Below are 13,354 nucleotides of genomic sequence, written 5' to 3'. Positions count from 1 at the left end.
CAGGGTGTCATTCTTTTGCTCCCAGGGTCCTATTATGGTTAACAATAGTGTAGGCTTAAGCTTTGGGGGTTTGAGAGAGAGAGAGAGAGAGAGAGAGAGAGAGAGAGAGAGAGAGAGAGAGAGAGAGAGAGAGAGAGAGAGAGAGAGAGAGAGAGAGAGAGAGAGAGAGAGAGAGAGAGAGAGAGAGAGAGAGAGAGAGAGAGAGAGAGAGAGAGAGAGAGAGAGAGAGAGAGAGAGAGAGAGAGAGAGAGAGAGAGAGAGATATAGCATTGTAAATTAAGAATATTTGTATAACATTCAATAATAAATCATTTATTTGCCCAAACCAACATACAGTTGAGTTGGAATTAGTTTTGATGTGCTCAGACAAGATAACGACACACAAGAAGAATGTGGAAGTAGAGCTTGTCATCTGGTGGCCAACAGTACAGAACACTACTGTATATTCATGCAATGAACCCTCATAGCATAGAGGTTTTGATGAAGCACGCACAAAACATGTTCCTCTCTTTCAGCGGCTTACGGTGGGCCCAGGGAACATAGATATGCTCCCACTTTCAGTATGTTGATCCACTGACCAAACTCTTCATTTTCTTTTTTTTTGTTTCCATTCTTACATGGAATTATACAAAATAAAACGTTCAGCAACCCTAAATATGAACAATAATAATAATAATGGTGTTTTGGTTTGCTTTAAGGATAACATTTTGAACGAAGTTTGATGACTAAGTCCAATCAATTTACGTGTACATTAAAAATATATAAAATCTGAACCAGTCTTTTTTTCTGCAGTTTTCCTTTGTGTATGACAATAGTATAGGCGTATATCGAATTAGTCATTTTAACATTGTTTATCTATCAGTTAAACGCAACTTTTAAAATGTGAAATAAAAATTCATCTCCAAGCTCCATTTATGTGTAAAGTTACAGAGAGAGACCAAAAGAGATGACCAGAAGGGGGTGCTGTAGCTGTAGTTGTCACTCCTTGTCTTTAACGTTTGTCAGCTTTAGTACGATGTCTGCTGGCAGCCCCAGTTTGACCAGTTCTTCTTTAAGCTGGAAGTGAAAAAAATGTAAACAAAGTTTTTGATTTGTGATAACGGATGTTATCTTTTGTTTTAACTGGTTTAGATGGTGTAGTTTGAAGGAAGTCAAGCTGGAGAAATAGTTTGACTGATAAATAGTTATATCATGTCTCTGTATGATCAGTAAGTTGATTCTGGTTACCTTTCAGTCCGATAATCATTATAGTACCATATTGTCCTGTCAAATAGCTTGCACAACGTGCTGAGAAAATATGAAATATTGTACATTTGTAAAGAATTTAAAGACAACATGAAATGACATATTTTTCACACTCCTAGAGCATATCCGTGGTCACAAAGGAGATATATAATACAACAATGTTTGTGTATTTTTACTTCAAAAGTTCTCAAAAATCCAAGCAAGGATGAAGCAAGACCCTATGAATAATAATGATGAAACATGATTTCATTCACCCGTGTGATTCGCATTGCTATCTCTCGTCCATACCCGTCGGGGATATGAGCACCCAAAGTATATGCAGTTTGGGTTATGCACTGAGCACAGATAGTAAGCACACACACAGACGGCTGGACCCGCACACGTCCCGTAGCCCCCCCTCCCCCCCACACACATACACACTCTCACACACACACACACACACACACACACCGCACGCGTCCCGTCGGACCTGCACGTGTCCCTTCCTGAACCTCACCCCCCCCCCCCCCCCCCCCCCCCCAAAACACACACACACACACACACACACACACACACACACACACACACACACACACACACACACACACACACACACACACACACACACACACACACACACGTTGGTTGAAGCATGTTCTCTGTGTGTGCTTGTGGCAGACGGCAACAGTGTAAGGGCAGGTACACACTGCAGGATATTTGGTCCGATTATGCTGTCCGGGACCTTTTTTGGCGCTCGCCGACAAAACCCCCCCGATCTGACTCAGATGGGCTTGTGAAAACAAGCCCAACAAAAGCGACTATGAGCACTTTAAACCTATATACAAATACATTGTATATTTGAAAATAGCCTTTCTACAAGCTCACGCTGTAGATCGGCTATTTTCAAAGAAGTAAATATTTTGGAAATAAATGAAAATTGTGGAATATTTTCCAAATCCACACAGATCTTGTATGGGGGTCTATGGCACAACATTACATTACATTACATTACATTACAGTCATTTAGCAGACGCTTTTATCCAAAGCGACTTACAATAACTGCATTCAACATAGGTAGGGAACGAAACTACTATTCACCGGAAGTCTTAAGTGCATTTCATCACATCAGTGGGAAGTTCATTCCACCACTGTGGGGCCAGAACAGAAAAAAGTCGTGACCGTGTCGATCGACCAGAAGGACCCTTGAGTGACGAGGCAATCAGTCGCCCGAGGTGGCAGACCGAAGTGGTCGGGCAGGGGTGTAGGCATTGACCATAGCCCGGAGGTAAGAAGGAGCTGTTCCTTTCACTGCCCTATAGGCTAGCACCAGGGTTTTAAACTGAATGCGAGCCGCTACGGGGAGCCAGTGCAGAGAACGGAGAAGGATAGTTGTGTGGGAGAACTTGGGGCGGTTGAACACCAGACGAGCCGCAGCTTTCTGAACAAGCTCCAGAGGTCTGATGGCAGATGCCGGAGCACCATCAAGGAGGGAGTTGCAGTAGTCCAGGCGGGAGATGACAAGAGCCTGGATGAGCACCTGGGCTGCCTTCTCCGTGAGGAAAGGGCGAATCCTCCTGATGTTGTAGAGGAGGAATCTGCAGGACCGTGTCACTGATGCGATGTTAGCCCGAGAACGACAGTTGATAGTCCAAGGTCACACCCAGATTCTTCACAGTCCAAGTTGACGTCACCACAGCATTATCAATGGTGATGGCCATGTCTCGGTGTGGTCAGCCCTTCCCCGGGAGGAACATCAGCTCGGTCTTGTCCAGGTTGAGCTTCAGGTGGTTTGTCGACATCCACTCCGAGATGTCAGCCAGACAAGCAGCAATGCGTGCCTCGACTTGTGTGTCAGAGGGGGGGAATGAGATGATCAGCTGGGTGTCATCGGCATAGCAGTGGTAGGAAAAGCCATGGGAGTGGATGACAGCACCAAGAGATGTAGTGTAGAGAGAGAAAAGAAGAGGACCCAGAACCGAGCCTTGGGGAACCCCAGTAGTGAGCCTGTGTGGTTCTGACACAGACCCTCTCAGCATCACCTGGTAGGAGCGACCCGTCAGGTAGGATGCAAACAGGGAGAGTGCAGAGCCTGAGACACCCATCCCCTCGAGGGTGGAGAGGAGGATCTGATGGTTCACTGTGTCGAACGCTGCAGACAGGTCCAGGAGTATCAGGACGGAGGAGAGAGAGTTCGCTCTAGCAGCATGGAGCGACTCCGTCACTGCCAGGAGGGCAGTCTCTGTCGAGTGACCCACTTTGAACCCAGACTGGTTGGAGTCCAGGAGGTTGTTCTGTTGGAGGTACGAGGACAGTTGTTTGAAGACAGCACGTTCGAGAGTTTTAGATAGGAAGGATAGAAGGGAAACCGGTCTGTAGTTCTTGACTTCAGAGGGGTCAAGTGTCGGTTTCTTCAGGAGGGGGGTGACTCTGGCAGTCTTGAAAGCAGAGGGAAAGTAACCAGATGTCTGAGAGGTGTTAATAAGGTGGGTTAAGAAGGGAAGAAGTTCAGGTGCAGTGGACTGCAGCAGAGTGGATGGGACCGGGTCGAGAGAGGAGGATAGAGTAGAGAACAGAAGATCTGTGGCGGTATCAGGGGATAGAAGAGCAAAGGATTCAGGGGCAGGGAGAGCAGAGAGAACAGAAGAGGAAAGATCAGTGGAGGAAAGTGAGCGAAGATTGCAACGTGAGGAAATCATGTGGGTAGGGAGGGGCAGAGAGAGGGAGAGAGAGAGAGAGGGAGAGGGAGAGGGAGAGAGGAGAGAGAGATCAGGTCCAGTTGGTTGCCAGCCTCGTGGGTAGGAGGAGATGGGGAAATTACTAGGTCGAAGGCGGCGAGAAATAAAAGGAGTGTGGGTCTAGCTGCTTCTCAGTCGGGAGGTTGAAGTCACCCAGAAGGATGAATCCAGAGCCATCGACAGGGAAGTGAGAGACTAGATGGTCCAGCTCCTCCAGGAAGCCACCAGCAGGGCCCGGTGGGCGATAAACAACTGCAATGGTGAGCTTGACTGGATGAGAAACAGTGACCACGTGAAATTCAAAAGAGTTAGGAGAGAATTTTGACAGTGAAACAGGGGAGTATTTCCATTTTCTGGAAATTAGCAGACCAGCACCACCACCTGTCCGCACGGCTCTGGGAGTGTGAGAGAAAGAGTACACATCTGACAGAGCCGCGGGCGTAGCAGTGTTTTCTAGTCTGATCCAAGTCTCAGTTAGAGCAAGGAAGTTGAGGGAGAGCAAGGATGCGTAGCCTGTGATGAAAGCAGCTTTGCCTTCCACCACAGCCGAGTGGCAATTCCAAAGCCCTCCTGTTACCACTTGCTCAATGTGAGTTGAAAGAGTAGGATAGATTAGATTAGTGGTATCACGACATCTGGGTGTAACCCAGTGTTTTTGCGACCACCAGGAAGAGGAGAGGACAGGAATAGGAAGAAAACACATCGTAGATACTTTTGAGCAAAGTACAGCTACTTAAAGCAACATGCTAATATAAGAAAATATACTCAAGCTGTCTAGGTGGGCCAGGCAGTTTACAGGGTTCCTCCAGAAGTTCAATTACACACTTAAGTAACACTGTGCCTGGACAGACTTATAAACACCTTCAGACTGTGTAGGCCCCTCCCCTACTTATCCAAGGCTATTGAGCTGGTTCAGGTGAAAATCCCTTTAATGGGGCTGTCAGCTGAGACCCAACAATAGCCTTTGAACATATTAAAGAAGGGGGGAGGACAATAAGCGAACAAGCAGCAACACGTGCTTCTGCGCACTTGAGAGAGAGAGAGAGAGAGAGAGAGAGAGAGAGAGAGAGAGAGATAGAGAGAGAGAGAGAGAGAGAGAGAGAGAGAGAGATAGAGAGAGAGAGAGAGATATGCGCATATAAATATATCACGGCATTCGATTATAATGAATTGTAATAAAAACAAATGTATGTATTGGGTCTGACTCTGGACAGCATCCTAGTGAACTATCCTACAGTGTGTAATCCCTGGTGTCGGGGATCAATCTATAGGGTGAAAACCACAACGATATATGACAGACGATTTCAAGAAATAAACTCCTGCAATGTGTAAAGCTTAACGATCAGACGACTCCCCGACCACTTTAAAAGTCCTGCAGTGTGCACCTGCCTTAACACAACACATGCGTAGTTTGATCATGCAGCCCATAGCTTGCGGCCATCCCTGGGCAGCCGTAACCATGGCAACATTCTTTTACATAAAAACGTGCACATGGTGATGGTCAATGGCTGTGTGCAAATGCAGATCAATTGCTCCAGCCACTGAGGAGAACCGGGCAGAAGAGATTTTGGCTTCACCACCACCACAGAGCTTTCTAGAATTATAGTAGGATAGTTTGGTTACAGTACCTGCGGCAACACAATATTCTCGATGTCTTCTTCGGTTAATGATGTCTCTGAAGAGAGCCCCATCCTCAGACCAATGACGTGACCTACAGGTAAAATATCCCAGAATTAGAATACAGACGGGTATGATATTATTGATGACGTGGGTAGAACCTTGGGTTCTATAGCCAGGGGCGGAGCGTCGGGGGGGGGGGGGGGGGGGGGCTGGGTGTGCGGCCGTTCCCCGGCCCTGTGCTCCAGGTGCCCGTGGCCGTCACATCACACCACACAGACATTTATTACCTTTAGCGCTAAATGTAGCCTTTAGTACTAATAACATCACTTGCTCTATTGACACTTTTTAACATGACAGCTTTGAAAAAAGGAAGGGAAAACTAAAGATAATTTTATAAAACTTACGAGCTGGGAGTTCTGTTGTGGGCGGTGGGGTTGTTATGGGTGGAGATGTCCCATTTGTTGTTTGTGTAGTAGTAGGTGTTGTAGTAGGTGTTGTAGTTGGTGTTGTAGTAGGGGTAGTAGTAGGTGTAGTAGTTGGTGTTGTAGTAGGGAAAGTAAATGGTGTTGCAGTAGGTGTTGTAGTTGGTGTTGTAGTTGGTGTTGTAGTTGGTGTTGTAGTAGGTGTTGTAGTTGGTGTTGTAGTAGGTGTAGTAGTTGGTGTTGTAGTAGGTGTTGTAGTAGGTATTGTAGTAGGTGTAGTACTAAATGTTGTAGTTGGTGTTGTAGTTGGTGTTGTAGTAGGTATTGTAGTAGGTGTAGTAGTAGGGGTAGTAGTAGGTGTAGTAGTTGGTGTTGTAGTAGGGAAAGTAAATGGTGTTGCAGTAGGTGTTGTAGTAGGTCTAGGAGTTGGACCACCAGTTGTAGTTGGACCATGAGTAGTAGTTGGACCACCAGTTGTTGTTGTTGGACCTGCAGTTGTTGTTGGATCTGCAGTTGTTGTTGGACCTGCAGTTGTTGTTGGACCTGCAGTTGTTGTTGGACCTCCAGTTGTTGTTGGATCTGCAGTTGTTGTTTGACCTGCAGTTGTTGTTGGACCTGCAGTTGTTGTTGGATCTGCAGTTGTAGTTGGACCTGCAGTTGTTGGACCTGCAGTTGTTGTTGGACCTGCAGTTGTTGTTGGACCTGCAGTTGTTGTTGGATCTGCAGTTGTTGTTGGACCTGCAGTTGTTGTTGGACCTGCAGTTGTTGTTGGACCTCCAGTTGTTGTTGGATCTGCAGTTGTTGTTGGACCAGTTGTTGTTGGACCTCCAGTTGTTGTTGGACCTTCAGTTGTTGTTGGACCTCCAGTTGTTGTTGGACCTGCAGTTGTTGTTGGACCTGCAGTTGTTGTTGGACCTCCAGTTGTTGTTGGACCTCCAGTTGTTGTTGGACCTCCAGTTGTTGTTGGACCTGCAGTTGTTGTTGGACCTGCAGTTGTTGTTGGATCTGCAGTTGTTGTTGGACCTGCAGTTGTTGTTGGACCTGCAGTTGTTGTTGGACCTGCAGTTGTTGGACCTGCAGTTGTTGTTGGACCGGCAGTTGTTGTTGGACCAGTTGTTGTTGGACCTGCAGTTGTTGTTGGACCAGTTGTTGTTGGACCTGCAGTTGTTGTTGAACCTGCAGTTGTTGTTGGACCAGTTGTTGTTGGACCTCCAGTTGTTGTTGGACCAGTTGTTGTTGTTGGACCAGTTGTTGTTGTTGGACCTGCAGTTGTTGTTGGACCTGCAGTTGTTGTTGGACCTGCAGTTGTTGTTGGACCTGCAGTTGTTGTTGGACCTTCAGTTGTTGTGGGACCTGCAGTTGTTGTTGGACCTGTGGGACCTGCAGTTGTTGTTGGACCTGCAGTTGTTGTTGGACCTGCAGTTGTTGTTGGACCAGTTGTTGTTGTTGTTGGACCTGCAGTTGTTGTTGGACCTCCAGTTGTTGTTGGACCTGCAGTTGTTGTTGGACCTGCAGTTGTTGTTGGACCTGCATTTGACAACAACAACAATAATAACTAGACGTGTCGCAATTCTGGGAAATTGCAAAGTGTGGTTGCGCCGACGCCGGTTGCGGGTCGCGGCCGCCAGGACTTGAGGAATACGCCTGCAGGAATATTGTCGGAGGCCGTGCGACGTGCGATTCGAATTCAGTGCCGATCGGACCGCGTTCGTGACACGTGCCGTTTTGATTTGAGGAAATAAGCCCCTCCCAATAAAGAAACAGGCCCCTCCCACAAATGTAACGGCCCGATTATATAGTCACGTCATTCCTGAGATGACTTTCGTTTCATTTTGAGAGGATTGATCCCCTCAAAAATCAGGTTAAATTTTGCGCATTTTTGGTGCCCCCTATGGATCAAAGTGGAAATGCTTTTGGGGGTTCGTTGAGTAAACCACCCTCGACGTGTGATTCAAATTTGGGATTGACCGGACGTTTCGTTAGTGATTTTTGTCGTTTTTGGTAAAACGGGCCCCTCCCATTAACTTTGGAAGCCAATTACGGACGTACGGTAAGGAGTCGGACTATCAAAATTCCGCTTGGAGGTGTTTATCGCATGGGTCCAGAGATCATGTGTACCGATTGTTGTGAGATTTGGACACAATATGTGGGAAAAGAAGCTAAAGGTGTGTTTTGAAGAAATTTCAAAATGGCGGAAAATCTATCCAGCGTGGCCTATATAGGGAGTTGCAACATGACCCAAGGAATCTAGGGGGAAAACGTTTTTTATTCTACAACCTACGGTTCAAGAGCTATAGGCAAAAACATAAAGTGGGCTTTTATAGCGCCACCATGTGGCCGAATGATATAATTATTTTTAAAAATAATTTCACTTTAAATTATGAAACTCCCCACCAAGTCTTGTAACTCTAGCCCTTACGGTTTCATTGAGACAAAATACTTGAATTTGAGTGTTTTCATTTTCCCATTAAAGTGGATGGGGAAATGTAATGCTCTAATAAATCAATATCAATTAAACTGTACAACGTATCTCTTAGCAAAGTACAAGCCTGTGATTCCCGATGAAGCCGGTCAATTTGACATATGGCACAAAATTGGGGGGAAAAAACTGTGGGAGGAGTGGCGCGACAAAATAACGTTTATCTAGAAGAAGAATAAAGTTTATAGAGTAGGCCTACTATAGTCTGGTTGCCACACTAATAATACATTGATTTGCTGTGAAGTAACTTGTGGTAAAGTAGCATTATCTGATCACACATCTCCAAATACGTTTACAAAACAAAAACAAAAAACATATTGTAAAGATATACTGAAGGAATGTAATATTAGTCATTATATTGTTATTATTTTGTGGTAAGCAAAAGAGACTAAACTAAGCTTGTGTAAAAAGCTTTCGCACATACAATGTTTTGTTAACTGGTGTTGTAATTACATTGGCTGGTTGCATAATTTGTATAGGTCCAAGTTAAGACTATAGTACTCTAGATACTTTATTCTAGAATAACTTTTTTGTTATTCGCTACTCCTCCCAAAGTTTATTTTTCCCAATTTTGTGCCAGATGTCATAATGACCGGCTTCACCGGGAATCGACTGCTTGTACCTTGCTAAGAGATTGGTTGCATAGTTTTATTGATATTGATTTATTAGTGCATTAAATCTCCCCTTCCACTTTAATGGAAAAGTGAAAAACTCAAATTCAAGTATTTTTTTCTCAGAAACCGTAAGAGCTAGAGTTACCAGATTTGGAGGGGAGGTTCATAGTTTATTGCCAAATTATTGAAACAAATATTACACCATTCGGCCTCATGGTGGCGCTATAACAGCCCACTTTACCTTTTGGCCTATAACTCTTGAACCGTAGGTCGTAAAATCTAAATTTCCTTTTCCCGGTCACGATGCATCTCCCCATATAGGCCACGCCCATTTGCGTCTGGATAGATTTTTTGATATTGATTTATTAGTGCATTAAATTTCCCCATCCACTTTAATGGGAATTTAGGAAAAGTAGTTGGTGGTGTTGTAGTTGGTGTTGGTGTAGTAGTGGTGGAGATCATAAAGATACAGATTTATTTTGAGCCTCCTCACAACAGATCTTCACTGATGGAATGTGAAATATGGTGGTAAACATGTGTGGCTTCACGTACCATTTGAGACACTGACAATGACACAGCGAAGCTCTGAGTCATACTTGGCTGTGCTGTGAAAACAAACACGTTTGAAAAACATGACTTGTTTTACTTTAATCATTTTCATGTGATGTCAGTAAGCTAGTAAAATAATGCGACTCTCACAGTAAACTTGATTTAGCCCTCAAAATGATGCACCAAACAGAATTAGAAAACTGCGCTCCTCGGATCGCAGATCTCCGCCAGGCCGGATTACCTACCCAGGGCTAAGTAAGTCATGGGTGGGAAGCTGTATAGAATGACACAATGCTTTTTTTTCCTTTTATCCCACGATTTTGCAACCCCATTTTTTTCGCCCAGTGCCAATTGTCTAAGTAATCCTGGGCGCTGCACTCCCTCTGCCAGCCTAGGGAGAGCCCAGAGCCAAGCTCATGCCTCCTTCAATGCATGAGAGCTACCAAGCCTTCTTATCACCTGACAGGGGGAGTTTCCCTGGTTGGACCTAGAATAAATAAGAAGGATGGATTACAGGGGCGTGTCCCAGCGTAGTACCGGGGTATTGCACATGCGCAGTAAAATCCTGTCTGAACATACAAAAAGGCTCAGTAGATGGCAGCGTGTGACCCTTAAACGGTAGTGTTTGTTTTGTGTTACTTCAGTAGCCACGGAGACCTGCATGAATTATATCAAAACTTTAATTCAGTCAAACAGTGGGTCAACAACAATGAAAGCAATAATAAACAGTAGGGACATAAACACAATAGATATGCATATTAATAACTTGGATATGGGGGTTTATGTCACTTTGTTGTTGTTCTTTATAACTATGTAAGTCATTTAGTCCACTTGTGTATTAGAATTACAAACCTCCAGCTGTTTAGGTGCTGAGTGGAGAGAACAACAAACACACACCTCGACCGACTGAGAAGGGATCCTGGGGGTTTTTATGTAGCGCCTCTGCTGGAACACTCCGTCGTGCACTTCCTGATAACACTGCGCATGTGCAATACCCCGGTACTACGCTGGGACACGCCCCTGTAATCCATCCTTCTTATTTATTCTAGGGTTGGACCTAGCGCGTGGAAGGAACACTTTTTGTGAGGGTACCTACCCTCAGGGACACAGGACACGAGGACACAAAGTACTGGAGTGCACTTATGACACACAGGCATTTGTAGCTCCAGGCAGCAGTAACAACCAATAGGCAGAACTTGTGCTTAATGACCCCAGGTCATGGAATAGACATAATCATCATGTCATCACCACAACCAAAAAAATATTTCCGGGTAGATAACACCAGCAAAGTTGCACTGGAGCAGTATTATTCATTAACCTTATATCTGGAAGAACAACAAACTTATGATATTGTTTTTGACTATTGGAAATATTGTATTTAAACTAGACAAAGCTAATATGCTGGACACTTTGTTTTACATTGTGAAAATGCCATAGATATCCTACTCAGAAATACCTGTTTGTTTACAAACATTCAAACATTCTTATATGATCTATACAGTAGATGTAATGTTATGTACTACAGTACATAATGATGTACTGTAGCATGTGTCCAAACTATGACTATGTTTGGGGTTGTAGCAGTTGAGTTAAAACAACAACATTGCTTTAACATAATGATCTAGATTCATAAACTAAAAACTAAAAACAAACAAAACTACACTAAAAAACTAAAAACAAAACAAAAAGTAAATATATATGTGTGTGTGTATATATATGTATGTATGTATGTATGTATGTATGTATGTATGTATGTATGTATGTATGTATGTATATATATATATATATGTGTATATATATATATATATATATATATGTGTATATATGTATATATGTATATATGTGTATATATATATATATATATATATATATATATATATGTGTATATATATATATGTTAAGCACTGCCAGGTTTACATAATAAAAAAAGTTGCTACTCTCTTTATTCTTTTTTTCCCCTTGTAAATTTTATTTGCAACCGTGGCCAAATCCCAAAACAAACTGGTCAGGTTACTGCTTGGCCTCACACCTACAACTCATTTAACCCCTGCTCATTATGCTAGGGTGGGATGGCTCAGGGTAGAGGACAGAGTACAGCAACTTGCAATGGGCCTGGTCTACAAGATACACAACACCACAGAGACACCCATGTACCTGTCAAACTACTTAAACCCAGATTCGTCTCAAACAAGGGGTTAAACTCGTTCTACTGCTATGCCACCAAAATGTGGAATGTCCTACCAACCTGGCGGAGACCTGTGCTCCGAGGAGCACTTTTTCTAGTTTACTACTCGTTTATATGACATTTTTGCATATAATTGTAAATTATTGTTTGTCTTTAAATGTTTCTATGAATTGAATACACAGGACCCCAATGGAAACAAGCCGTAAGGCTTTCTTGGGTTTATCCGTTTAGCATCCTTTTGTATGAAACTGTACCTCTGTGCTTTTTTTTGCAATCTGTTAATAGAGTATTCAATCAATCAATCAAAAATACAGATAATGTAACCTTGCTCACCTCAAAGTAGCCTGAGCGACAAAGCAGACAGGGTGATGCTCTCCATCCTCTGACTGCGATGGCGTCCATCTCAGGGTGAACGGTCCCTGTCCTGACCCAGTCAGGTTCATGTTGTGGGGTCCACTGAACCACAGATTAGACACCCTACAACACCAGCAAAGATGGTCTTAATTCACATCTTCAGACTTTCAGAAACACTAGGGACACCATAGGACATCAAAAAACAGGAACTACATTACTTCATTTGATACATCAAATGTTTAGCAACCCTTTAGACATTTAGTACACCAAAGGACAACTTGAAATACATAATTTGGTACATTAAGAATGCAGTCACCACAGGATAAGAAAGGACAATTCAAATGGCTTCATTTGGTTCATTGGAAGTTCAGGAATTCTGAGGTGTGCCAGTCTGAATGCTGCAAGAACGAATAAAGAATTTTGCCACAAGAACCGATCCAGGGTTCAAGGTAGGGTGTATCAGATTTCTGGGCTTAGTAAATGATGAACTGAATTCCCAAAGTCCTGGGAAGGCAAGGTATACTGCTGACACACACATATGCACGCACTCACACAAACACGCATGCATGCATGCACGCTTGCAAGCACCACCAATACAGTTTTTGCTCACTGTAATTGGGAAAGTCAGCACTGTTGGGAGATTTAGCGTTAGCATCTGTGCGGAACTCTTAGAAAATATGATGGGCGGTTAATGGCTAAATGCTCCAGTTTACTGCCATCAACTAGAGGCCTCAGTCTTGTTGTGTTTTACTCACGTGGAGAGTGTTGCCGTTGTGTTGATGGTGATTTCCAGAATCTGACCAACAGGGGTGTAGAGCTGTGCTCTGTTAGCCGGGGTCGGAGACAGGAACCTGGGTAGATACTGTCCCTCTGTACAGCTGGCTACTGCTCCATCCACTGGGCACAAAGGGTAAATTAAGTTACTGTATGTCAGATTATTTATGTTTAATTTCGTCTGGTTATGTATCTATATAATGTATCAATGTATTAGCACCCCATATATGAAAACAGACTGCATGGGTCTATTTTGCACATGAACTGAGGATTTTGTTCCGTACCCTTGACAACAAACTGTAGAGGTATTTTGCTGAGTGCGTTGCTTGTAGTTCTACTGGTCTGAGATCCTCCAGTCTGTGTGAGGGTGAGTGACTGGTTGGGAAAGTCCTCCATAT

General features: G+C 43.8%; 1 protein-coding gene across 2 annotated transcripts; it reads right to left on the bottom strand.

Annotated features, from left to right (window-relative positions):
- Positions 1 to 269: 269 nt before the first annotated feature.
- On the bottom strand, positions 270 to 12,290 carry LOC311043485 (uncharacterized protein). 2 transcript variants are annotated; one of them, XM_084054743.1, is made up of 5 exons: positions 12,162 to 12,290; positions 9,647 to 9,699; positions 6,437 to 7,528; positions 5,588 to 5,670; positions 270 to 1,056 (listed from the first exon to the last, which is right to left on the bottom strand). In XM_084054743.1, the coding sequence occupies exons 2-4, from the start codon at positions 9,686 to 9,688 to the stop codon at positions 5,653 to 5,655; spliced, it is 1,152 nt and encodes a 383-aa protein (XP_083910869.1). In that variant the 5' UTR covers positions 9,689 to 9,699; positions 12,162 to 12,290; the 3' UTR covers positions 270 to 1,056; positions 5,588 to 5,652. The 2 variants fall into 2 exon arrangements, 1 of the variants encoding a protein (XP_083910869.1); XR_014600605.1 differs by lacking the exons at positions 6,437 to 7,528; positions 9,647 to 9,699; positions 12,162 to 12,290 and adding an exon at positions 5,984 to 6,428 and having other exon boundaries at positions 998 to 1,056.
- Positions 12,291 to 13,354: the final 1,064 nt, after the last annotated feature.

The sequence above is a fragment of the Gymnoscopelus microlampas genome, assembly GCF_963454915.1.
Source record: "Gymnoscopelus microlampas genome assembly, chromosome: 4".
NCBI lineage: Eukaryota > Metazoa > Chordata > Actinopteri > Myctophiformes > Myctophidae > Gymnoscopelus > Gymnoscopelus microlampas.
This window is presented reverse-complemented; position numbering and strand designations above follow the sequence as displayed.